Source organism: Schistocerca gregaria, chromosome 1 (genome assembly GCF_023897955.1).
Source record: "Schistocerca gregaria isolate iqSchGreg1 chromosome 1, iqSchGreg1.2, whole genome shotgun sequence".
Taxonomy (NCBI): domain Eukaryota; kingdom Metazoa; phylum Arthropoda; class Insecta; order Orthoptera; family Acrididae; genus Schistocerca; species Schistocerca gregaria.
The window spans coordinates 183,717,530-183,743,214 of NC_064920.1; the positions used below are offsets into that span (position 1 = coordinate 183,717,530).

The 25,685-nt window shown below is 38.2% G+C and overlaps 1 protein-coding gene across 7 annotated transcripts in view; it reads right to left on the bottom strand.

Annotated features, from left to right (window-relative positions):
* Positions 1–25,685, bottom strand: part of LOC126336369 (calcium-activated potassium channel slowpoke) — a 1,528,406-nt gene that overhangs the window by 761,305 nt on the left and 741,416 nt on the right. For all 7 annotated transcript variants that reach the window (XM_049999994.1, XM_050000012.1, XM_050000004.1 and 4 more), the window contains 4 exons: positions 23,850–23,946; positions 16,517–16,628; positions 9,195–9,346; positions 8,895–9,062 (listed from right to left, as the gene is read on the bottom strand). In XM_049999994.1, the coding sequence (XP_049855951.1) occupies positions 8,895–9,062; positions 9,195–9,346; positions 16,517–16,628; positions 23,850–23,946 (529 nt within the window). The remainder of the gene's footprint in view (positions 1–8,894; positions 9,063–9,194; positions 9,347–16,516; positions 16,629–23,849; positions 23,947–25,685) is intronic.

Sequence of the window (25,685 nt, forward strand, 5' to 3'; positions counted from 1 at the left end):
AAACTCTTAAACCCACATCTGGGTAAGGTTCATTGATGATATCTTCATGATCTGGTCTCAGGGCCAAGACACTCTGTTTTCATTCCTTCCAACCTCAACATGTTGTCTTTCATCTTATTCACCTGGGCCACCTCTACCTTAAGTGTCTCCTTCCTGAACATTGACCTTAACCTCTTTGATGGCTCCATCCACACATCTGTCCAAATTGAGCCCACTAACAACCAACAGTACCTGCATTGATAGCTGCCGTCCTTTCCACACCAAAAACGCCCTCCCATGTGGACTAAACAAGGCACATCTACAGTGCTCAGTATGCCAAATGTCTCACAAAGGGCTTCACAGGCAGGCAGTACCCCCAAACTTAGTCCACAGACAGATTCTTCACACAAAATATCATACAGATTCCCAACTCTTCCCTCATCCCCAAGAACCAGTTACAGAACAGTGCCTGCCACCCAGCATCACCCTGGACTAGAACAGCTGAACCATATCCTTCTCCAGAGTTTTGATTACTTCACATCCTACCCAAAGTCCTTCCCATCCGTCGTTAGTAGTGATCTGTCATCACACATCCAACTGACATGACATCTTATTCCGTCCCTATGCTCCACTCACTCCCAACTCTTGCCACAGGCAGGAAGAAAGGATAGCACTGAATGAGGCAGACCAAGGTGCAAGACGTGCCCATCCATGCACCCAACACCACCTACTCCACTCCTGTCACACACTGTTCCTACCACATCAGAGACTGGACCAACTGTAAGAGCAGTCATGTAATACAACACCTCTGCTGGAAATACTGCACATCTCTTTGTCAGTATGACTACCAAACAGGTGACCACCAGAATGAATGTCCATCACCAAATTGTTGCAAAGAGAAAAGTTGAGCACCCTGTGACACAACATGCTCAACTTTAATGGCTGCGTAACAACCTGGGACATCTAAATCCTTCCCTCCACCACCACTTCCTCTGAACTACACAGATGGGAGTCATCCTTACAATGCCTCGTCCACTCCTGTAATTGTGCTGGCCTCAGTCTCAAGTAACCCACTGTTCCCACATCCTCCACCCAACAGTTTTGCTTTCATCAATCTTGACACCTCCTCCAAATTTATTTTCCCGTGTCACCTTCAGCATGTGTCACTCTCTACTGGTGCCTACAATCATGTATTACATGTCAAGCCCATATACCTGCCCTACCCTCCTTCCCACATTCCTAGCTGGCAAACCAACTGCCTCCCTCCAAGCTGATAGCCACCCACCCCAGTCCTTCTCCCTGCCTCCCTCTTACTCCAACCACCCACCAGACAACACCCCCACAACAATCAGTCCACCTGCTAAAAAAAAAAAAAAAGCACTACAAATGGCAAATCAGTCCACCTGCTAAAAAACAAAGCACTACTAATGGCACCACATAGGCACAGAGGTGTGTGTGTGTGTGTGTGTGTGTGTGTGTGTGTGTGTGTGTGTGTGTGTGTTTTATTGTAACTCATCAAAGGATAACTTCAAAAGTTAGCAAATTTTGTTTCTCTTGTATGTGGCTATCTCAATGCTTCTGTTTTTTGATGAGTGATCTTTAATCCAAAAGTATTTACACTCTACAAGAACTTTCCTACAACATAATTAAAGTAATTATATTCAAGACTATTACTATTACACATGTAGAACAAGTACCACTATGTAGGTTTGACTGAGCAGTGCCTTGGAAAGGATATATGCATTGTTAACATTCACAAGTGCTAAAGAAAGTGGCATGTTCTTTCTGGTTTTCTACACCTTTAAATTCACATTCTGGCCTCCATCGCATAAACAACTACCTTATATCTGATTAATCTCTATTTATTTTGCAGTAGTAGAGCTCACATACACAATTTCAAAAAGCAACCACAACCTGATAAGTGGGGTCTTCTAGGTCAAGCTATTTTTGGAATTTTCATTTCAAGATACCACTCCCATTTGTTAATCACATACACCATAAATAATATTCCCATGAACCATGGACCCTGCCAATGTTGGGTAGGCTTGCGTGCCTCAGCGATACAGATAGCAGCGCCATAGGTGCAACCACATTGGAGGGGAGGGGGGGGGGTTACCTGTTGACAGTTCAGATAAATGTGTGGTTCCTGAAGAGGGGCAGCAGTGTTTTCAGTAGTTGTGGGGGCAAGAGTCTGGATGATCGACTAATCTGGCATTGTAACTTTAACCAAAACATCCTTCCTGTGCTGGTACTGTGAACTTCTGAAAGCAAGGGGAACTACAGCCATAATTTTTCCTGAGGGCATGCAGTTTTACTGTATGGTTAAATGATGATGGTGTCCTCCTAGGTAAAATATTCTGGAGGTAGAATAGCCCCCATTCAGGTCTCAGGGCAGGGATTGCTCAGGAGGACATCATTATCAGGAGAAACAAAACTGGCATTCTACAGATCAGAGTGTGGAATATCACATCCCTTAATCGGGCAAGTAGGTTAGAAAATTTAAAAATGAAAATGGATAGGTTAAAGCTAGATATAATGGGAATTAGTGAAGTTTGGTGGCAGGAGCAACAAGACTTCTGGTCTAGTGAATACATGGTTATAAATACAAAATCAAATAATGGTAACGCAGGAGTGAGTTTCATAATGAATAAAAAATAGGAGTGTGGATAATCTTCTATGAACAGCATAGTGAACGCATTCTTGTTGCCAAGACAGACACAAAGCCAACACTTACCACAGTAGTACAAGTTTATATGCCAACTGGCTCCACACACATTGAAGAGTGTGAAGAAATGTATGACGCAATAAAAGAAATTATTCAGATAGTTAAGGGAGACGAAAATTTAATAGTCATGAGGGACTGGAGCTCAGTAGTAGGAACAGGAAGAGAAGGAAATGTAGTAGGTGAAGGTGAGTATGGACTGGAGGAAGCCGCCTGGTAGAATTTTGCTCAAAGCATAACTTAATCATAGCTAACACTTCGTTTAAGAATCATGAAAGAAGGTTGTATATGTGGAAGAGGCTGGAGACAGTGGAAGGTTTCAGATAGATTATATAATGGTAACACAGAGATTTAAGAACCAGGTTTTTAATTGTAAGACATTTCCAGGGGCAGGTGTGGGCTCTGACCACAATTTATTGGCTAAGGATTGTAGATTAAAACTGAAGAAACTGCAAAAAGATAGGAATTTAAAAAAGATGGGACCTGGGTAAATCTAAAGACTCAGAGACTGTAGAGAGTTTCAGAGAGAGGATTAGGGAACAATTGACAAATACAGGGGAAAGAAATACAGCAGAAGAAGAATGGGTAGCTTTGAAAGACGAAATAGTGAAGGCAGTAGAGGATCAAGTAGGTAAAAAGACGAGGGCTAGTAGAAATCACTGGGCAATGGAAGAGATATTTAATACAATTGATGAAAGGAGAAAATATAAAAATGCAGTAAATGAAGCAGGCGAAAATGAATACAAACATCTCAAAAATGAGATCGACAGGAAGTGCAAAATGACTAAGCAAGGATGGCTACAGAACAAATGTAAGCATGTAGAGGCGTATATCACTAGGGATAAGATAGATACAGTCTACAGGAAAATTAAGGATACCTTTGTAGAAAAGAGAACCACCTGTCTGAATATCAAGATCTCAGATGGAAACTTCTAAGCAAAGAAGGGAAAGCAGAAAGGGGGAAGAAGTATATACAGGGTCTATACAAGGGTGATATACTTGAGGGACATGTTACGGAGATGGAAGAGGACGTAGATAAAGATGAAATGGAAGATACGATACAGAGTGAAGAGTAAGACAGAGCACTGAAAGACCTAAGTCAAAACAATGCCCCAGGTGTAGAAAACATTCCATTAGAACTACTGATAGTCTTGGGAGAATCAGCCCTGACAAAACTCTACCATCTGGTGAGCAAGATGTATGAGACAAGCAAAATACCCTCAGACTTCAAGAAGAATATAATAATCCAATCCCAAGCAAAGCATGTGTCGACAGTTGTGAAAATTACCGAACTATCAGTTTAATAAGTCATGGCTGCAAAATATTAACACGAATTCTTTACAAATGTATGGAAAAATTGGTAAAAGCTGACCTTGTGGAAGATCAGTTTGCATTCTGTAGAAATGTTGGAACACGTGAGGCAATAATGTCCCTATGACTTACCTCAGAAGATAGATTAAGGAAAGGCAAACCTACATTTCTAGCATTTGTAGACTTAGAGTGAGCACTGACAGTGTTGAATGGAATACTCTCTTTCAAATTCTGAATGTGACAAGGGTAAAATACAGGGAGCGAAAGACTATTTACAATTTGTACAGAAACCAGATGGCAGTTGTAAGAGTCGATGGACATGAAAAGGAAGGAGTGGTTGAAAAGGGAGTGAGAGAGGGTTGTAACCTATCCCCAATGTTATTCAATCTGTATATTGAGCAAGAAGTAAAGGATACAAGAGAAAAATTTGAAGAAGGAATTAAAATCAAGGTAGAAGAAATAAAAACTTTGAGGTTTGCTGATGACACAGCAAAGGAACTGGAACAGCAGTTGAACAGAATGGATGGTCTCTTGAGAGGAGGATATAAGATGTTTATCAACAAAAGCAAAATGAGGGTAGTTGAATGTAGTTGAATTAAATCAGGTGATGCCGAGGGAATTAGATTAGTAAATGAGACACTTCAGGTAGTAGATGAGTTTTGCTATCTGTGGAGCAAAATAACTGATGATGGTCAAAGTAGAGAGGATATAAAATGTAGACTGGGTCTGGCAAGGAAAGCGTTTCTGAAGAAGAGAAATTTGTTAACATCAAGAATATTTTTTAAGTGTCAGGAAGTCTTTTCTGAAAGTATTTGTATTGAGTGTTGCCACGTACGGAAGCAATACATGGACGATAAATAGTGTAGACAAGAAGAGAATATAAGCTTTCGAAATGTGGTGCTACAGGAGAATGCTGAAGATTAGATGGGTAGATCACATAACTAATGATAAGGTGCTGAATAGAATTGGGGAGAAGAGGAATTTGTGGCACAACCTGACTAAAAGAAGGGATCGGTTGGTAGGACACGTTCTGAGACATCAAGGGATCACCAAATTAGTATTGGAGGGAAGCATGAAGGGTAAAAATCATAGAGGAAGACCAGAGTTAAAATACACTAATCAGATTCAGAAGGATGTAGGTTCCAGTAGCTACTCAGAGGTGAAGAAGTTTGCACAGGATAGAGTAGTGTGGGGAGCTGCGCAAAACCAGTCTCTTGATTGAAGACCACAACAACAATACTGGTGAATCTATGTTTGTGTGAAGTATATTTAAAAGTACACAATACAATGCTTGTTACAGTGAAAGGAATAACAAATTGACACAATTTGTAATTGTGGTAATTAATTTAGGTATGATAAACCAACTATGTGACATACTTTTAACAATATTCAACATGTGACAACTTGCACCACAATCTCATTTGACTTCTGATGGCAGTGAAAATTATCTACAGAAAAATTTACAAAATCTGCTTCAGTAATTATGAAGATTGTGTTTTTATTTGTTGACTGTATCGAGAATGTGCTGGCCATGTAGTACTACAATATGGGCGTATAGTTACCTGAATTTTGAGATCCATGATTAAAATGTTAAAAGTCAGGTATGACATTTCTTGCATCAAATGGCTTTCTACATAAATTATGAACAAATATGTTTTCCACCACTTTTAAATGCAAAATATGAGATTAAATCTGATATGACAACTACGAAATATATCTAGCCTCAGTTCACAACAAAACTGAATTGAACTACAGTAGACAAAAACTCTCACCAGGCACATGCCTTCTGCCAGAGCACTGTCAGATTAAATTGCTTCACAAAATTTGACTATCTGTGGGAGTGAATGTGACTAAGGAATCTGCAGCTACAGATGCAGATGTGATTGATAGTCTTGGGGATGTGGTGCAGATAGCATTTTGCTTACATGCACAGACTTCTACCTCTGGACCATAAACAGGAGTTAGGTAGATACTGTTGTGAGTTTCTTGACTTTCAAAAAAGTTATGTACAAGTAACAACCGGGTGCCTACTAAAGAAAAGAAGTTTCCATAAGACACCCACCAAAGTGTATGGTGGATTAAAAATTACTTGACAGGGCGGAATGGAGCACATTATTCTGGATGTAGACTGATCTACAGATATATAAGTAATACTCCATGTGTCAAAGAGAAGTGTAAGAGACTCATTGTTCACATTATGCATCAATGACTTGGCAGTCAGTATTATTTGCAATATCATACTTTCCAAAGATGATGTTGGTGTTTATAAGTAGTTTTTTTCTGTTAAAATTGCAATAACTTCCAGTTATATCAACAAAATATCACCCTAGTGCAAAGAATGGAAAGTAGTTCTCATGAAGAGAAATTAGAAGGTCAACATTTCATTTACTGTTATATCCTTTGGTTACATAGTGAATGAGTTAGAACTAAAAGCAGTCATTTGTTACAAATACCTGAGAGTAATAATGTGTAGGGGTGTTTTTGTTTGGGATAAGAGCACCTAACACCATGGTCACTGGTGCTTAGTCATAAACATTTAAAATTCCCTAATAAAAAATCATACAGTAAAATAATCAATAATCAAATAATACATAAAAAAACTCTAAAAAAAAGAGTAGATTGCATAAAGCTGCCCAATTATATATGAATAGCTACAATATATAGACATCATGTAAATCTTGGCCATTATAACCCAGCCTTAGGAGCTAATTGTTTCTTTCCACCATTTTTGGTATAAACTGGGACAAAAGACAATGATTTGTTGTACTTTATTAAACACTGATTATCCCTTAACAGAGATGGTTTGTCCTGTTTCAAACCTTGGGCTCCCTAGTGCCGGCAAACTGCCTGTCATCTGATGTTTGTATGCCACAGGTATGCAGTGGTGGTTCTTTTTCCCCCACAGAAAGAAATCATGCATCAAAAAGCAGTATCCAATCTGTAGGTGAGAAAACAGATTTTTGCTCTGACTGTAAAAGGCTATGCCATGAGCACGTAGTCAACTTAATCAACTGCAGCTTTTTGCCACCAACTTCTAGCCACAAATCAACCAAATAATACAAGCCTATACAGAAAGGTAGAGTTTGTGGAGGAACTTTATACTGTGCTGCTTTATACTATGCTGCTGCATTTGCATATTCAATGTCAAAAATTCTCACATGTTCCACTACATAGCAAAATGTCATCTCCTTCTTGTAGATTAAGAAGGGTGTCTTAGAATGTCTACACAAAGCTTTTTTTTTTTTTTAATTTCTCTACATTGAATGTAAAATTCCTCATCTGCTACGACTACACTACTCAACAGTCAAAAACTCTGTGTCAACAGAGGTCAGGACAGCATGGGCAACATGCGGTCTTGCATTATCTTGAAAGATAGAGTCACAGAGACCTCTAAGAAAGAGTACAGCCACCAACCTTCTTATGCCAGAAATGTAGCACATGCTGTCCAGAATACTGACTTGATGAATGAGAGGTGATTATGTTGTGTACCTGATGGCTTCTCATACTGTCATGCCAAGTTCTGGGCTTTTATGACAACAACAAATACACTCTGGCGATGTTCGTTTCTCTCAAAGCCTCCAAACATGGATACATCCTTCATGATCCTGTATGCAGGATCAGGACTTGTCTGAAAAGACGATGTGCATGTGCCGCCTGCATTTTCTATGTTGTTGTTTGCTGCACAGTCACCGTGCAGATAATCTGTAACACTCCAGTCTTTGTTCCACCATCCATTTAAAAGTACACCAACTTTACACCTTCCCTCTCAGGCACTAGTCACAGGAGCCTATGAAATGTTGCATTCCCTATTCATGACTGCCATGACCCTGTTGGTATCTAATTCTTATAAGTGCTGGTAATGTTTCTCCTTGTTACACAAGGCATAACACTATCTTCTCACAATATTCAAACGCAATTTCTTAATGAGAAAACAGCTGCACAATTCTTCCTTAAATACAGAATATACAGAGAATTAATAATGTCTACTTGTGTGGTTGCACCAAAATGCTAGTCAAATGATATTCAATTCAATTTAGTGCATGTGTATCTACTGAAATTATAAGTAACAACAGCTGTCATCAAGCAAGCATCAGTGCTGCGAGTTACAACTCACCTACTAGAACCACAACTGAACCTAGCCCCCACCCCTATCAAGAAATGTTTTGCACACATCTAGTGGACAATGAAGTGACTACCTGATTCCATTAGACATTCTAAAGTACAATATTAACATTACAATATGACACTTTTGTGTCTCCTCGAGAATATTGCTGCTATGAAATCTACTGTCATCACTAAGTCAACAGAATATTATCACTTCAGCACATTCTTGTGACGTAAAGTGAAATCATAAGTTACTCATCTTTTGTTCAGCAGCCATCATTCCTTTCCTTGTTTGCCTGTTCACTAGGATGTTACAAATCATACATTTAAGGGATATGTAACTTGGGAACTTTATAATTAATTTCTGCTATCAGTGATAACCAATGTGTGTGGTCTCCAATCAAAGCAGCTTGACAACTAATATGTCAAAAACACCACCTACAAGTCTGATTTCAAGTTGTGACTTATAGCTTGTGGTAAACTTAGTTTATGCCTGTAATACTGCTGTACTGGTTGGAAGGCCTCATTGAGTGACAGTACCACATGGTCATGTTTGTTGTCAGGGAACAAAATTGCATTTTTTTCATGATTATTTCATTGTTGGTGATTTCTCTTTCAGGAAAAAAGTAAGAAAAATTGCTTACAAGAGGAATGACTCTCATTTTTCTAACAAGAATTATTTTGTTTGAACCTTATGTAAGACTGGAAACATACTACATGTTTCATAATAAATAATTATCAAATTAGTATTGTTTTTACTCAAGAATTATCTACTTACCAAACCGACGAGTAAAAAAAATACGAGAAATGTTCTTCCAAGAACAGTCTGACAGTAAACATCACCATATCCAACAGTAGACATTGTAACAATAAGAAAATAAACGCATGTCCAATATGAGAGATGATTTGGATTTTTGAAGTCCAATGGATCACCAGAGTTTTCCAGCTGCAGAAATAGAAAACAGTATTTCTCCATACCAGCTTATTTCAACACAGAAACAGAATAACCAACAACTTACATTTAGTTTAATCTAGAACAAAAAAAGCCGCTTACTTCTGTTACATATATACCACCTACCAGGTGAATAATTCCAGCAGCTGTGAGCCATACAGAAATGAATATTGACACAAGTTGTGCAAGGCGAATGGAACTTGAAGTCTTCAGGATATTAAGATATTGTAGAATATCTGGTACAGTCATTAGGCGCAATGCCCTTAGGAATCTTAAACCTGTGTGGATAATAAGCAATGGTCAGACATAAACTATTACATGCAAAACTCTTATCAACAGGGACAAACAATGAAACACAAACAAGAGTTACAGTTATACTGTATTATATACATACTCTTAGCGGATGTGGGAACTAAATTACCCACAATTAATCAAAGGCAATAGACTACATAAATTTGTTAACTACAGTTGTGATTTACATACTGCCAGGCTCGAAAAATTATGGCACGAGATGCTTAAATAATTCAGAAGTGATGATAAAAAGTCCATTATTTTTATCTTTCTTAAACTGTGACGAGTCTGCTGACTTCTTTTATTTATAAAATTATTACAATGTGCTAAAAGAAATTTTTACACATCAGTAAAATCATGTATTGCACAGCCATAAAAAAATCATGCTAGTGTATGAACAGTTGATAAATGATACAATTTATGTCAGTGTCATTAGTGACATGTAACATTTCTTTGCAGCTGATTGGCCAATTATTGCCTTAGGTGTGTGAAAGTAAAGGTATTAAAGACTTTTGAACACTGATGTGCAATATTTCTGTCTCATAATAGCCTGTTTTTATTACACTTCCAACAATGGAGCTTCATTCACAATATCACATTATCAGCTGATGTTTCATTTAGGAACCTACAATGCTTTTTCATCCCTGTTTACTTCTTTATTAACTCAAAGTTCTCAATTGTTATACATGACTAGAATAGCAGTAGGGCCAACACAAGTCTGTAATAATCTGTCCTGTAGTGATGCCGGTATAATAAAAATCACCAACAAACCAAATACTAGCTGTGAAAAGTTACAGTGTGCGACTATTTTTAGCCGACTTATCTAAACTTGAAGAAAATTACTATTTCTACATATTTAGAAATTCTTGTACAGGACAAAATCATGGCTTCATTAGAGATGCCTCTACTTTATTCTTAAAATAGTGTCTCGGGAGCAATTTTTATTCCTTTTGTGGTGTTACTGTGTAATGCGACACTACTGTGGATTACATTTTTCTGATAGGATGATGTTCTGGAAAACATTTGGTGAATATCTGACAGTTCTTTGAAATCATAACTGCATGCAACCTTATTCTAGATTAGCCCCAATTGAATAAGATATTTTCACATGTAAACAAACATGGTACTATAAGCTCAGCAAAATGATGCTTGCAAAGATAACATTCTTTAAGCCCACAAATTACCCTTAGTGACCTTTTTTGTGGTATAGCTAGGTTTTATGGTTGGAGTAGCATTTCCCCAGAAAATGATCCATACCAACTAAGTGAATGGAACTGAGCATAGTATATCTGCACCACTATTGGTTTATTTAATGTAATTTTTAATATTCTCAGACAAGAGCACACAGTTGAGAATTTCTTTGGCAAGTTACTTACAGGTGTACAGTACTGCTAAAGACACAGACATAAAAATTTTGTAGAACTAACATTTTCCCCAATCTCTTTCAATCTTCCTCAGATATGATTTGGATCATATTGAGGAAGGAAATTAAAAGTGAAACTTTTATGGAGAATTCATTTGCATTTAAGCACTCTGGATGTTTTATCATATAGTTTTCGGTTGTTAAATGTGAATTTTCTATATTAGATGCAGAAAGTAATACTCCGGTATCTTCTGCAAACAGAAGATATTTTTAGGGTCCCATATGTTCAAAAGGGTTATCCACATACATTAAAAACAGTACTGGGCCAACAGTACTGGGCCCAGAACTGAGTCCAGAGGTACTATATATTTTCACTGCGTCTTTCATTCTGAACTTGTGACTCATAATGAAGTGATTACTCCAGCTTCCATTTTAATGGGTAGGAATACAACCAGTTGAATGCTAGGTCTCTCATAGCGTACCTTTTTGGTTTCTCAAACAACATTTTGTGATCAAGACATCAATTACTTTGAAAAGCCTAGGAAAATTCTGGTTGAATGATCTTCTACACGAAGCTATTCTTTTGGCTGGTGAGAGGTGAATATTTACTTCTTAAATTAAAGGGTAGTCAAAGAAAAGTTTTTTTTTTTTTTGACTTTTGGGAAGAAATTAACTGAGATATAAATCAGTAGTTGGAGACCGCATCAACAGAACATTTGTCAGGAGTAGCGAGAAATCTAGAAAAACATCTGTATGTAATGAGAGGTTGAAAACATTTGACAGAGATATTATCATGTACTTAGTGCATCCTTTGAATTTGATCTTTCCTTCATAAATTCCACTTGACATTTTATTATTTAACATTTTTATTATTTCACATAGTTTCTTCATAGAAGCAGCTGTGGTCGCTGACTTTCTACAGAAATATGCATCTTATAAGGTTGCATACAACACTTGGATATGCACCATGACAACAGGCCACTGGTGTGCTACACTTCGAATATTCCACCAACAGCATCTGTGTGGGCTAGTCATCTACTGGAGTCCTCTTTATAAGTGCAGCGCAGTAGGCACTTCCCCTCCTAGTGTGTCATTCTAATTGTCAGCATCTGCTAGTATCAATACCTGGATTGTTTCTATGTTTGTGTCTATATTCTCAACTGTTATTCATTTGTATGTGGACGAAAAATATACTTTGGATCACGGTTACTGGGCTGTTGTTTGTGTCTAACAGTACAATACAACTGGTGAGAAGTGGGGGTGTTCATTTCCATGTGTTCTGTCTATTGGTTGTTCCTTTGGTTCTTCTGTTCATGGTGGCAGTGCTCTAATCTCTCCTCGAGCAGCAGCAGTAGGCTTTTATAGTTGTTACCACAACCTTGTCAGCCACACTGACTATGCAGGCTTCATGCCATCTGTGTACCTGCTGCCTTCTGTCCAATACAATGATGCAGCAGAGGACTGAAGCTTACAAGAAGCATCTTTGGCAACACTTCTTTCTTTTGGTGACACTGATGCACACAAATGTAATGCTTTGTGCCTTTCCTTAACTTCTCCTCGGATCTACCATTTGTTGTGCCAGTTAGCACCATTCCAGAAACCTGTGTCATTTTCATTTGACAAAATGTGTAAGCTGTTGTCCAACTACCACCATACAGGCACATCACTGCACCACAGGTAGAATTGCATCATTGCCATAAACAGCTCCGCCAGTCCTACTGGCTTCAGTTGAAAATGTCAGTTTCTTACTGATGCTCATCATGATTCCTATGCTGAATCTATGGTCCATGATGCCATCATTTGGTTGGCTTGTGACAAAGAGGTGCATCAACATGCATTATACTGTGAGTATCGATCTTTGGCTGACATGTTAAATAATGCTCTATCTATTGAGGTATCTTGTGCTGCTGGTGATCAGATTGAGGCTTGGAGTGACGTCGCTGTGGTGGCTCCTGATCCCAATTGTCAGGCCCTGGTAGTTCTTGTGGGGATGATGTGTCAGCCATACAAATGCAGTCTGTGCACCGCACTGGACAGCGATGTGCCAAGCAAAACCACAACAACGGCAGCACTTTGCACTTCCATTCTGCCCACACAGTTTTGTGCAACATGAGAAGGCCACATGACCTACATGCCAGGCAACTTGCAACAACCATAGGAAAAAAGGACATACAGCATCTATTTGTTGTTCCCAGACCCCTCCTGTAGACATGGACATGGATGTTAATTGTGTCTCCAGTGGTTCCAAATCACAGCACACTGTTTATCAAATTTTGAGTGATGGACAAAGTGCTCAGACAACAAGTGGACACAAATGCAGCCATGACATTACTGAACTCACAAACTTATGTGGACTCAAGTTCTCCAGTGTGGTCTCCAGTTCCTTGATGTTTGGCGAGTTACAACAAGCAGCATAATCCAATTTTGGGCCAATTTATGGCTCCTACTATCTACAAATATGTGGTTTGTTCCTTTAATTTTCTGGCAGTTGATGATGATGATGATTACGATGATACCTGTGGTATCGGCTGCCCTCCTGTCAGCCGCACTTTCAAATATGCATGCCACCAGTTACACTGCCGCATCTCCTATTGCTGCCATTGCAGCATGAGGGCACAGCCATGAATGAATATGCTGCTGCCAATGAAATGCAAGCATCCCATCCATGTAACTCCTCCAGTGGGTTTATGTACATTTGAAAATTCATGAACTGATCCCTTTCTGAGCATTTGCCAGTTGAATAACTTTTACAGACTTCCATAGTGGCCAAATCTGAACATCTTCTGAAAACACATTGTACTGAAAATGTGATAGGTGTTTAAATCCGTTGTATTTAGATATATTTCTACTTTCAAATCTACTTTAGCAAATTTTTACTATTTGGTATTAGATGTAGAATAAATAAATATCTGAATTCTCTATTCATGAACGGCATTTGTTCCTCACTCCTGTGTCCACTAAAGAACGACACAGTTGCAAAGGAAGTCATAACAGTAATATAAACTTGTTCAGTCTGCATGTTTTCAACGTTTCTCGTTTTACCATTACAGATACGGTGCATCTCATTTCTGACCAGGTCCCCTACCAGCAGTTAGATTCACTGTGTTCTGAGTTCTCAACCCTTTTCTTGGATGGATTAAGCTGTGCCACCAATTTTGCAGCCCACATTACTCTGAAACCTATGGTGGGGCTGCACTTTCTCTGTGTGCACCCTATTCTAGGAACTTTGCATGATCAAATGAAATCCAGACTGGAGAGGCTGTCATATTTGTGTGGCATACAGCCTACCCCACTAAGTGAGTGTTCTATCCTGTCTTGATTGTTAAAAAACTGAATGGTCGGCTTCGCCTCTGTGGTGACTTCAAAGTTTCAGTTAATGCTCAATCTATCATTGACGTCCGCAGCTCATGGTCTTGCGGTAGCATCCTCACTTCCCAAGCACGGGGTCCTGGGTTAGATTCCCAGTGTGGTCAGGTATTTTCAACTGCCCCGAGATGACTCGGCGTTGTTCTGTCACCTTTCTCATCATCATAATAATCATCATCATCATCCATCCATCCATCCATTCATCCTCATTACGGTCAGAGGACGGCAACAGCAAACCACCTCAATTAGGACCTTACCTAGTATGGTGGTGTGGGTCTCCCGCATCGCTCCCCTGTGCTCTGTCAAGAAGCATGGGACTTCATTTCCATTTCCTATCACCCTTCAATCCATCCGGACAAATTATTGGCTAAACTCGTAGGGGGCCAATTTTTCTCCAAAACTGATTTATCTGAAACTTATTTACAGGTTCTGTTGGATGAGGGCTCAACACAGGTCCTTCTGATTAACACCCCCTTCAGGTTGTACAAATACCAGTCTCACCTATTCGATGTGGCAATTGCCCAGTGATTTTTTGGCATTTATTGGAATAAATGATGATTTAAATTCCATGGTGCATCAATTACCTATGACTGCATTGTGATGGATGCACCCACAGAAGAACCTCTAAGTAACTTACGCAATGTCTCACTGTCTTACAAACAGCTCTGTTGAAATGCAACTTGGCCACACTGTGGAGTTTAAAGTCTCACAGAATGGTGTTAAGCCTTTACATCATCATGTTGCCATGTCACAGCTCTGCCTCACACTACACGTGTCAAAGAACTCCAAGCATTTTTAGCATTTTCAGATAAAATTGCTAACTACCACAATTTTATTCTCTTTGCAACCCTTCACAAGTTGCTCCACAAAATGTTCCTTTTCAGTGGATGTGGGCCTGTGACTGTACATTCATGGTTTTGAAATCTAAATTACATTCTCCTCCTTGTTTGACTACTTTCCATCCTGGTCATCACCTGGTTCTGGCTATTAATCCCTCTGAGTTTGGACTCAGGGCCGCTCTTGCACATTAATGTGAGGATGGTTCCAAACATTGATGCACTGTCACAGCTTTCGATGGTGCCTGACCCTCTTTTTGATTAGGGTGAACTCCTTTTCTTCCACTTAGATGTTGAAGTACAACATACAGTGGAAAGATTTCCTATTATGGGTCCCAGATTGCATATGCTGTTGTTGCCAATTCCGTTTTGCATCAAGTAGTTCACAACAGCCATCACAGTTGACTAGACTGGGCTCTGGGCAGGGATTCAGATGGTTTCTGTAACTATTTTGCCCTCCATCAGCACCTTTTGCTATTTGATGGTGTTTTTCTGTTCATTACCAATGGGTTGGTGGTTAGGGTTGTGATCCCAACTGCCCTACAGTGGGATGTGCTTCAACTACTCTCCCCTCTGTGAATCATAGCATTACTTCTGATGCAGAGGAAACAGTTGACCATTTCCAAACTGCCACCATGAATAAATAGTTGTTTAAAGTAAATGCTAGCAGCTACTCTGCACTTAAGGGTTTGCTTAGTATCAATAAATTTTTTAACTGAAATTAAATAGTGAATATTGTGACTTTATCAAAGTCAAGCAACATCATCCTACCCAAAAAATCTTGTGTATGTTAATGTTTTTAGGTGTTGTGATGAAAGAGTAAGATCTTTAAGAAAAAGGAGTTATTTGAATGTGTAAAATATTTTTAAAGATGCACTTACAAAAGTATAGAATATTAGCCAATGAAAACATAAATTTTAGTTGCACTAGGTGGTTGCAGTCAAAATAACTTTTCTCAGTAATAAAAATATGCCATACTAAATATCACTAAGAAAAAATGAAGTACTTAATGCAACAGATGTGTGTTGAAATTTACTGTTAGTATTATTTGCAATTATAATTGTACTTTTATAATGTTCAGCTACTAGTTCAGACATAGTACTACTAGAGTCATCAAAATTATTATTTTCTTCTTCTTTAAAAGTTAACACAAAAGAGTTTCAAATCTTAGTAAAATCTGTTGGAAATTTCCTACCACAGATCTGAAAATTACAATTATTGCAAATTTATTACTTCATTAGTTCCACTAGGAATAATAAAACAGAAGAAATATTGAAGGCTACCAACAATAATGTTATCTGCCTATTTAACATTATACCACAAATAAATCTTCATATTCATACATAGTATAATCTCTAACCCACAACAATCTTCAATCAGTTTTATATTACCTGGTTAAAATTGTATTCAGTTCACTGATTTAGATCATTTTCCACAGACAGCTTCTGCTACACTGAGACAATACATAACAATTTATCTATATCCACCACAACAGTAATACTGGAAAATGTAGTATATGGATGTTTACTACTGCACATTATTCAATGGAAAACCAGAATGACCAAAGATTTCAAAATATTTATACTCCTTACCTATCCACGTTCTGTCCAAGTAAATTGAGACAAAAGAAGGTGGTATTGTAAAGTAGTCCACAAAGGAATACATTTCCAGCATAAACCACAGTTTATCGCTTGCAGCTATAAACTGAAACACATATGGAAAACATAATGTAAGTTCTAATGCCATGAAATCAAACAAAAACACATACAGTTTGTACACATGTGAATTTCTGTAACACCAGTAGTTTGGTACCTGCATCATGAATTTTTCAAGATGCAGATGTCTGACTACACACAAGATTCACAATAATATATGGATTCCATTAATAAAAAAGTAATGAGCGGCTATCAATTAGGAAACTCCAATGCAGAAACTTTTGACTGAATTTGTCATTAGCACATATCTAAGATATCATGTGGATTTCTTGAGTTTTGTACTAATTATAATATGGCACCTGGAACTGTGTAGTGAAATGAACAGCATAGAGAGTAAAGTGGAATCTATTATGAAACTTTTATGTGTGCAATAAATATGAGATATACTATACATCAAGCCCTGGCTAACCATACAGTGTCATAATTAACAAACGACTGACAAATAACTCCTAATAAGATGTTTGCTGCCAGCTGATGCTGGAGTGCTAAATTAATCAAACAAAATAAAGTGACTCACTCCTTCAAATTTCACCATGATCCTCAGTGGACATATATATAACATTTAGTTGACAAACAAGTTATACATGTAGAAACCAACAAAGTGATGAAGAAATTGCTCTCAGGTTCTGGGGGGAAAAAAAAGCCTGAACTTGGCTGCAGATTCGTTGACTTGTGCCATAGGGTGGTGGGGTTTTTGGGTTCCACTGAATAGGTTAGGAGTTCAGTACACTCAGCTGGCGGCTACCCAGGTAGCGGAGGCTGTGTGGCGTGGACTGGGCGGTTTTTTATGTTAGAAGGCCTCAGGGAAATTACGGGGTGGGCTGCAATCTCAAAGGGTGCATGGCAAATACAGGACGCGCTTGGATCAAGGAACAGTCGGAATTGTGGTTGTAAATTGTTGTAGTTGTGCTGGGAAAGTCCCTGAGCTTCAAGTGCTAATAGAAAGCACAGAATCTGAAATTGTTATAGGTACAGAAAGTTGGCTAAAGCCTGAAATACGTTCTGCAGAAATTTTTATGAAGTCTCAGATGGTGTTCAGGAAAGATAGATTAGGCAGAATTGGTGGTGGAGTGTTTGTGTCTGTCAATAGTGGTTTATCTTATAGTGAAGTTGAAGTAGATACTCCGTGCGAATTGGTATGGGTGGAGGTTATACTTAACAGCCGAACTAAGTTAACAATTGGCTCCTTCTACCGACCCCCAGACTCCGATGATATAGTTGCTGAACAGTTCAGAGAAAATTTGAGTCTTGTAACAAATAAACACCCTACTCATACGGTTATAGTTGGTGGAGACTTCAACCTTCCCCCGATAAGTTGTCAAAAATACTTGTTCAAAGTTGGTGGTAGGCAGAAAACATCTTCCGAGATTGTCCTAAATGCTTTCTCCGAAAATTATTTCGAGCAGTTAGTCCACGAACCCACACGAATTGTAAATGGTTGCGAAAACACACTTGATCTCTTAGCCACAAACAATCCAGAGCTAATAAGAGCATCATGACTGATACAGGGATTAGTGATCACAAGGTCGTTGTATATAGGCTCAATAGCATTTCTTCCAAATCCACCAGAAACAAACGCAAAATAATTTTATTTAAAAAAGCAGATAAAGTGTCACTAGAAGCCTTACTAAGAGACAATCTCCATTCCTTCCGAACTGACTATGCAAATGTAGACGAGATGTGGCTCAAATTCAAAGATATAGTAGCAAAAGCAATTGAGAGATTCATACCTCATAAATTGGTAAGAGATGGAACTGATCCCCCATGGTACACAAAACAGGTCCGAACGCTGTTGCAGAGACAACAGAAAAAGCATGCAAAGTTCAGAAGAACGCGAAATCCTGAAGTCTGGCAAAAATTTACAGACGCGCAAAATTTGGCACGGACTTCAATGTGAGATGCCTTTAACAGGTTCCACAACGAAACATTATCTCAAAATTTGGTACAAAATCCGAAGAAATTCTGGTTGTATGTAAAGTACACAAGTGGCAAGACACAGTCAATACCTTTGCTGCGCAGTGCCGATGGTACTGTTACCGATGACTGTTCTAGATTTCCGGAAAGCTTTTGACACCGTTCCTCACAAGCAACTACTAATCAAGCTGCGGGCCTATGGGGTATCATCTCAGTTGTGCGACTGGATTCGTGATTTCCTGTCAGGAAGGTCGCCTTTACAAATGTCTGATTTTGTCTGTATATGTGTGGATGGAAATGTGTGTGCGTGCGCGAGTGTATACCTGTCCTTTTTTCCCCCTAAGGAAAGTCTTTCCGCTCCCGGGATTGGAATGACTCCTTACTCTGTCCCTTAAAACCACATCCTTTCATCTTTCCCTCTCCTTCCCTCTTTCTTGATGAAGCAACTGTTGGTTGCGAAAGCTTGAATTTTGTGTGTGTGTTTTTGTTTGTTTGTGTGTCTATCAACATGCCAACGCTTTCATTTGATAAGTTAAATCATCTTTGTTTTTCTATATATTTTTCCCACGTGGAATGTTTCCCACTATTATATTCATATCTATAACCTTATATACCAATATATAATCTTACATATGAAGCTCTCATTGTTGAATTTCTAGCTGTCTGTTATCAATACCTCATCATCTAAAGATATGCGAGCTGAAATAATAATACAACAATTTAGGTATTTAACTTTTATCTATGACAACAGGAGCCTGCACAATGGTTCACTTATTCATTCACATTGTGTTCTGTAAATCCCATGCTACTGTGGTCTTCAGTCCAGAGACTGGTTTGATGCAGCTCTCCATGCTACTCTATTCTGAGGAAGCCTCTTCATCTCTGAATAAACTACTACAACCTACAACCTTATTGGCCTCCCTCTACAATTTTTACCCTACACGCTTCCCTTCAACACTTAATTGGTGATCCCTTAATATCTCAGAATGTCTTAACAACCAACCCCTTCTTCTAGTCAAGCTGTGCCACAAATTCCTCTTCTCCCCAATTCTATGTAATACCTCCTCATCTAATCTTCAGCATTTCTCTGTAGCACCATATTTTGAAAGCTTCTATTCTCCTCTTGTCTACAGAAAAGACTTCCTGATACTTAAATCTATACTTGATGTTAGCAAATTTCTCTTCTTCAGAAACACTTTCGTTGACATAACCAGCCTACATTTTACATCCTCTTTAGTTTGCCAATCATCAGTTATTTTGCTCCCCAAATAGCAAAACTCATTTACTACTTTAAGTGTCTCATTTCCTAATCTAATTCCCTAACTATCACCTGATTGAAGTTCACTACATTCCTCTACCCTCATTTTCCTTTTATTGATGTTCATCTCCTCCTTTCAAGACACTGTCCATTCAGTCCAACTTCTATTTCAGGTCCTTTGCGGTCTCTGACAGAATTACAATGTCGTCGGCAAACCTTGAAGTTTTTCTTTCTTCCCCCTGGATTTTAATTCCTACTCCAAATTTTTCTCTTGTATCCTTTACTTCTTGGTCAATATACAGATTGAATAACATTGGGGATAGGCTACAACCCTATCTTACTCCCTTCTCAACTACTGCTTCCCTTCCACGCCGTTCGACACTTGTAACTGCTAACTGGCTTCTGTACAAATTGCAAATAGCCTTTTTCTCCCTGTATTGTACACCTGCCACCTTCAGAATCTGAACGAGAGTATTCCAATCAACATTGTCAAAAGCTTTCTCTAAGTTTACAAATGCTAGAAACATAGGTTTACCTTTAATTAACCTGTCTTCTAAGATAAGTCGCAGGGTCAGTATTGCCTCGTATGTAACTACATTTATGCAAAATCCAAACCAGTCTTCCCTGAGGTTGGCTTCTACCAGTTTTTTTATTCGTCTGCAAAGAATTTGTGTTCGTATTTTTCAACCATGACTTGTTTAATAATTCAGTAATTTTCACACCTGTCAACACCTAGGGTTTTTTTTTTTTTTTTTTTTTTTTTTTTTTTTTTGGGGGGGGGGGGGGATTGGAATTATTATATTTTTCTTGAAGTCTGAGGATATTGGATATTTCACTTGTCTCATATATCTTGCTCATCAGATGAAGAGTTTTGTCATGGCTCTCCCAAGGCCATGGGTAGTTCTAATGGAATGTTGCCTACTCCTGGGGCCTTGTTTCGGCTTACTCCTTACGCAGTATCATATCTCCCATTTCATCTTCATTTATGTCCTCCTCCATTTCCATAACACTGCCTTTAGTATATTGCCCTTGTATAGATCCTATATATAGCACACCTACCTTTCTACTGTCCCTTCTTTGCTTAGGACTGGTTTTCCACCTGAGCTCTTGATATTCAGACAGGTGGTTCTCTTTTCTCCAAAGGTCTCTTTAATTTTCCTGTAAGCAGTGTCTATCTTAGCCCTAGTGATATATGCTTCTGCATCCTCACATTTGTCCTCTAACCATCCTTGCTTAACCATTTTGCACTTCTGTTGATCTCATATTTGAGAAGTTTGTATTCTCTGCCAGCTTAATTTACTGCATTTTTATATTTTGTCCTTTCATGAGTTAAATTCCGTATCTCTTCTGTTATCCAAGGGTTTCTACTAGCCTCTCTTTTTACCTCTGCTGCCTTCACTATTTCATCTCTCAAAGCTACCCATTTTTTTCTCCTGTATTTGTCAATTGTTCCCTAATACTCTCTCTGAAACTCTCTACAGCCTCTGGTTCTTTCAGTTTATCCAGGTACCAACTCCTTAAATTCCTCTCTTTTTGCAGTTTCTTCAGTTTTAACCTACAGTTCATAACCAAAAATTGTGGTCAGAGTCCACATCTGCCCCTGGAAATGTCTTACAATTTAAAACCTTGTTCCAAAATCTCTGTGTTAGCATTACGTAACCTATCTGAAACCTCCCAGTTATCTCCAGCCTCTTCCACATATACAACCTTCTTTTATGATTCTTAAACAAAGTGTTAGCTATGATTAAGTTATGCTCTGTACGAATTTCTACTAGCTATCTTCCTCTTTCATACCTTACCCCCAGTCCATATTCGCCTACTACATTTCCTTCTCTTCCTTTTCTTACTACTGAACTCCAGTCCCCCATGACTATTAAATTTTCATCTACCTTAACTATCTGAATAATTTCTTTTATTGCATCGTACATTTCTTCAATCTCATTATAATCTGAAGAGCTAGTTGGCATGTAAACTTGTACTAATGTGGTAGGTGTTAGCTTCGTGTCTATCTTGACTACAATAATGTGTTCACTATGCTGTTCATAGTAGATTATCCACACTTCTATTTTTTATTCATTATTAAACCTACTCCTCTATTACCATTATCTGATTCTGTATTTATAACCATGTAATCACCAGGCCAGAAGTCTTGTTCCTCCTACACCGAACTTCACAAATTCCCTCTATAAGTAACTTTGATGTATCCATTTCCCTTTTTAAATTTTCTAACCTATCTGCCTGATTAAGATGTCTGACATTCCAATCCGTAGAATGCCAGTTTTGTTCCTCCCGGCAACAACGCCCTCCCGAGTAGTCCCCACCCGGAGATCCAAACGGGGGACTATTTGACTTATTTTACCCAAGATGATGCCATCATCTTTTAACCATACAGTAAAGCTACATGCCATCGGAAAAACTTATAGTTGTAGTTTCCCTTTGCTTTCAGAAGTTTGCAGTACCAGCACAGCAAGGCCATTTTGGTTGATGTTAGAAGGTGAGCTCAGTCAATCAACCAGACTGTTGCCCCTGCAACTACTGAAAAGGCAGCGGCCCCTTTCCAGGAACCACATGTTTGTCTGTTCTCTCAACAGATGTCCTTCTGTTGTGGTTGTACCTATGGTACAGCTATCTGTTTCACTGATGCATGCAAACTTCCCCACCAAAGGCGAGGTCCGTGGTTCATGGGGGAATCCCATAGGGAGAATCTTTAGGAACATAGAATGAGTCAAGTCACACATAATAAAAAAGAAACCGCTCTTAGAACTTAATCTTTACATTGCATTAATAATAAACTTTCGTAAAACTATACCTAAACTGATCAATACTATGCTTCCTCAGTTAGCAGCTATTTATCTTCTATTGTCAGCTTAATATTTACCTGATGACAATTAATTTTTCCAGAGAAAAATGATGTTCATCACAATCAGAAAGTGCAGTAACAATGGAGTAAACACTGCTCTATGAAAATATTATCGATAAGAGTCTTGGTATCTTGCTGTACATAAATTGCAAAATAAACTACTGAAATCAGATTTTAAGAGACGAAAAAAATTTTCACCCTACTTTTTTCTGTCTGAATGTTTTAAAGGGCTCTGTTATGAAATCTCCACAAACTATCAACTGTTTCTGCTTCTCTGACAGGTAACTCAACAATGACTCAATTTCTCACAAATAGCAGAAAGTTTCCCAGTGTGATTTTCTGTAACAGCTCACAAGCATCGTTTCTAGGTTCTAATGAGAGTGGCTATCCCAGAATACCACGAGTCTGGGGAGGAGGACAACAAGCAGATGGACATATCCCACTTATAGATAACAGTGAAACATTGGAAGACTTGAATTTCCTTGACTGTACCAAACCTGAACTATAGATCATTTATGATGGGTACCCTTCTTCCATGAGTCAAATTTTCCACTTTATACAACAGATGGACATGACTGTACTACAGATAAATGTCGTAGAACACACATGGTAAAACCTGCTGACAGATCACTAGATGGTGGTGAGGAGATGATTTATGGTCTGGGTAATGTTTTCATGAGATTCGCTATTACTAGTAACCTATACGGAAACAACTTTGATCTATTTGCTCATGTGTTAATCCTCAGATATCATATTCAGTTGTGCAATATTGTCTTCTTTAACAAGGCTGGGATCTCCCAGAAAGATACCACATAACTGTAGGTGCCCACAAGTAACTATGATTATTATCTTTGTTAGAAAGTACCTCCCTGGCACTCAACTTCCAGAATTTTAATCCACATAAAAGTTAGTAGGATCACCATAGGATTCCATTTTAAATAGTTGCAGGAGGGTGAATTTGTAGGTTGTTATATTAAGTGGTAATACTATTATTGCTATAAAATGAAAACTCTGTATTATGGCATGTTTAAAACTGTATACTACATATCATGTGTGTAAAGCAATGAATGGGGCATATAATGTATGTAACTAACATTTGCACTAACCCAACTCAACAGCAAAACATTTAAATACAACTAGATAATTACATGTTTAATCTATGGTAAACTAATACTTACTCGTATAAAAAAGTACACCATAAAAAATATATTGAACGCTAAATCTATTTGCTGTGTAATATTGTTGCTCCATTTTTGGCATCTTTCCACCACTTCACTGCAACAGAATGAATTAAACAACATTAGATAGCAATAAATGCTTCATCAAGTATTTAGGATTCTTTTGTAAGCAACAATCATGTCATAAACAACCACAGTTGCATAAAAATGTACAAATCATCAAAATATTTCATATTATAATTACACTGATACAGAAATTCTACAGAATGACTGCAAACTGTTATGTAAATTGTTAAACCAAAACATTAATAAATTTATATAAAATATTTTATTTGTGCAATAAAGAGAAAAAGAAGGAAGATTCAGTTTTACTGTGTTACCTACAATAAACACCCAAGGAGTACTCAAAGTTTTATCTGCCATATCGAAAAATCAAATTGTGCCATGAAACTTGGTAATGGTGTTAATACCTCTCTACATCTCCCCATTCAATGTGACGTTCCCAACAATGGAAAGTTGGGTGGGAACATCAACAAAATTATGAAAAGATAGCAGTCATGTGTTTGCTTGTATGAATGTGTGTGTCTTCCTTGCCTTTCTGAGGAAGGATTTGAGCAAAAGCTCAATTTGTAATAGTCTTTTTGTTGTACCTGTCTGCGACGCAACATCTCATCTTCACAGTGAATAACCATCTATTCTTTTCATGGCATTATTTCCCATTATGGATGACTTAACAGATACCTTCATAGTAGCCGACTGAATCTCAGACGTTCAGGAAACGTACCATCTCAAAAATCCTAGTCATCTTTCTGGAGCTGTCTGCCATGCAGCAGTTTCTTCATCCAAGGAAAGAGGAATAAGTCAGTTGGTGCCATGTTAGGAGAATATGGAGATGGGGGAGGGAGACAAAATTTCATACTCTAAGATGCATCATGTATGACTGTGTCCAACGGAAGATGAGCTTGGGCATTGATGGGAAACACAAATGTTCACATTTGACAGCTTCCTATGACAGCTTCCAGTGACAGCTTTCCATACCCTCATTAGGAGATTTCAGCACTATGCTCCTGTGACAGTTTGCCCCTTAAGAAAATAATTTGTTGCACCACACCATGGCAGTTAATCAGCGTCTATACCAGCATGAATACTCTACAATTCAAATAATAAATTATTATTATAACGTTGTTCTATCAAGAACCGATGGAAGATTCTGTTAATACTCTACAATTCATTAACTTTGGTGGTAAGTTCCTATAGGACAAAACTGCTGATGTCATAGGTCCTTAAGCTTACACACTACTTCATCCAACTTTAAGTTAGTTTAACTTACATTAAGAACAACACACTCGCTTAAGGGACGATTCAAACCTCAGACAGGGTATCTACAATTCACACTTAAGTTCTTGGCAGATGGTTCATCGGACTACTTTCAGGCTATTTTTCTACCGCTCCATTCTCAAAGAGCACACAGGAAAAACAAAACCTTAAATCTTTCCATGCAAGCACCAGTTTCTTTTATTTTATTATGATGATCATTTTTTCTTATGTATGTATGAATCAACTAAATGTATCCCATTCCGAGAAGAAAGTTGGTGACTCAAATTTCATGATAAGGTTTCACCACAGTGGAAAAAGTCTTTGTTTTAATGATTGCCCCCCAACTCATGTATCATGTCAATGAGACTATCTCCTTCATTTTTCATTAATACAAAATGACCTACCCTTCTTTGAACATGTCCTCTGACAATCCCACCTGGTAAGGATCTTGTGCTGCACAGTTTGGTCTTCAACTTTTTCAGCAGTGGTGAATCCATATTTTTCCACTATTGCTTTCAC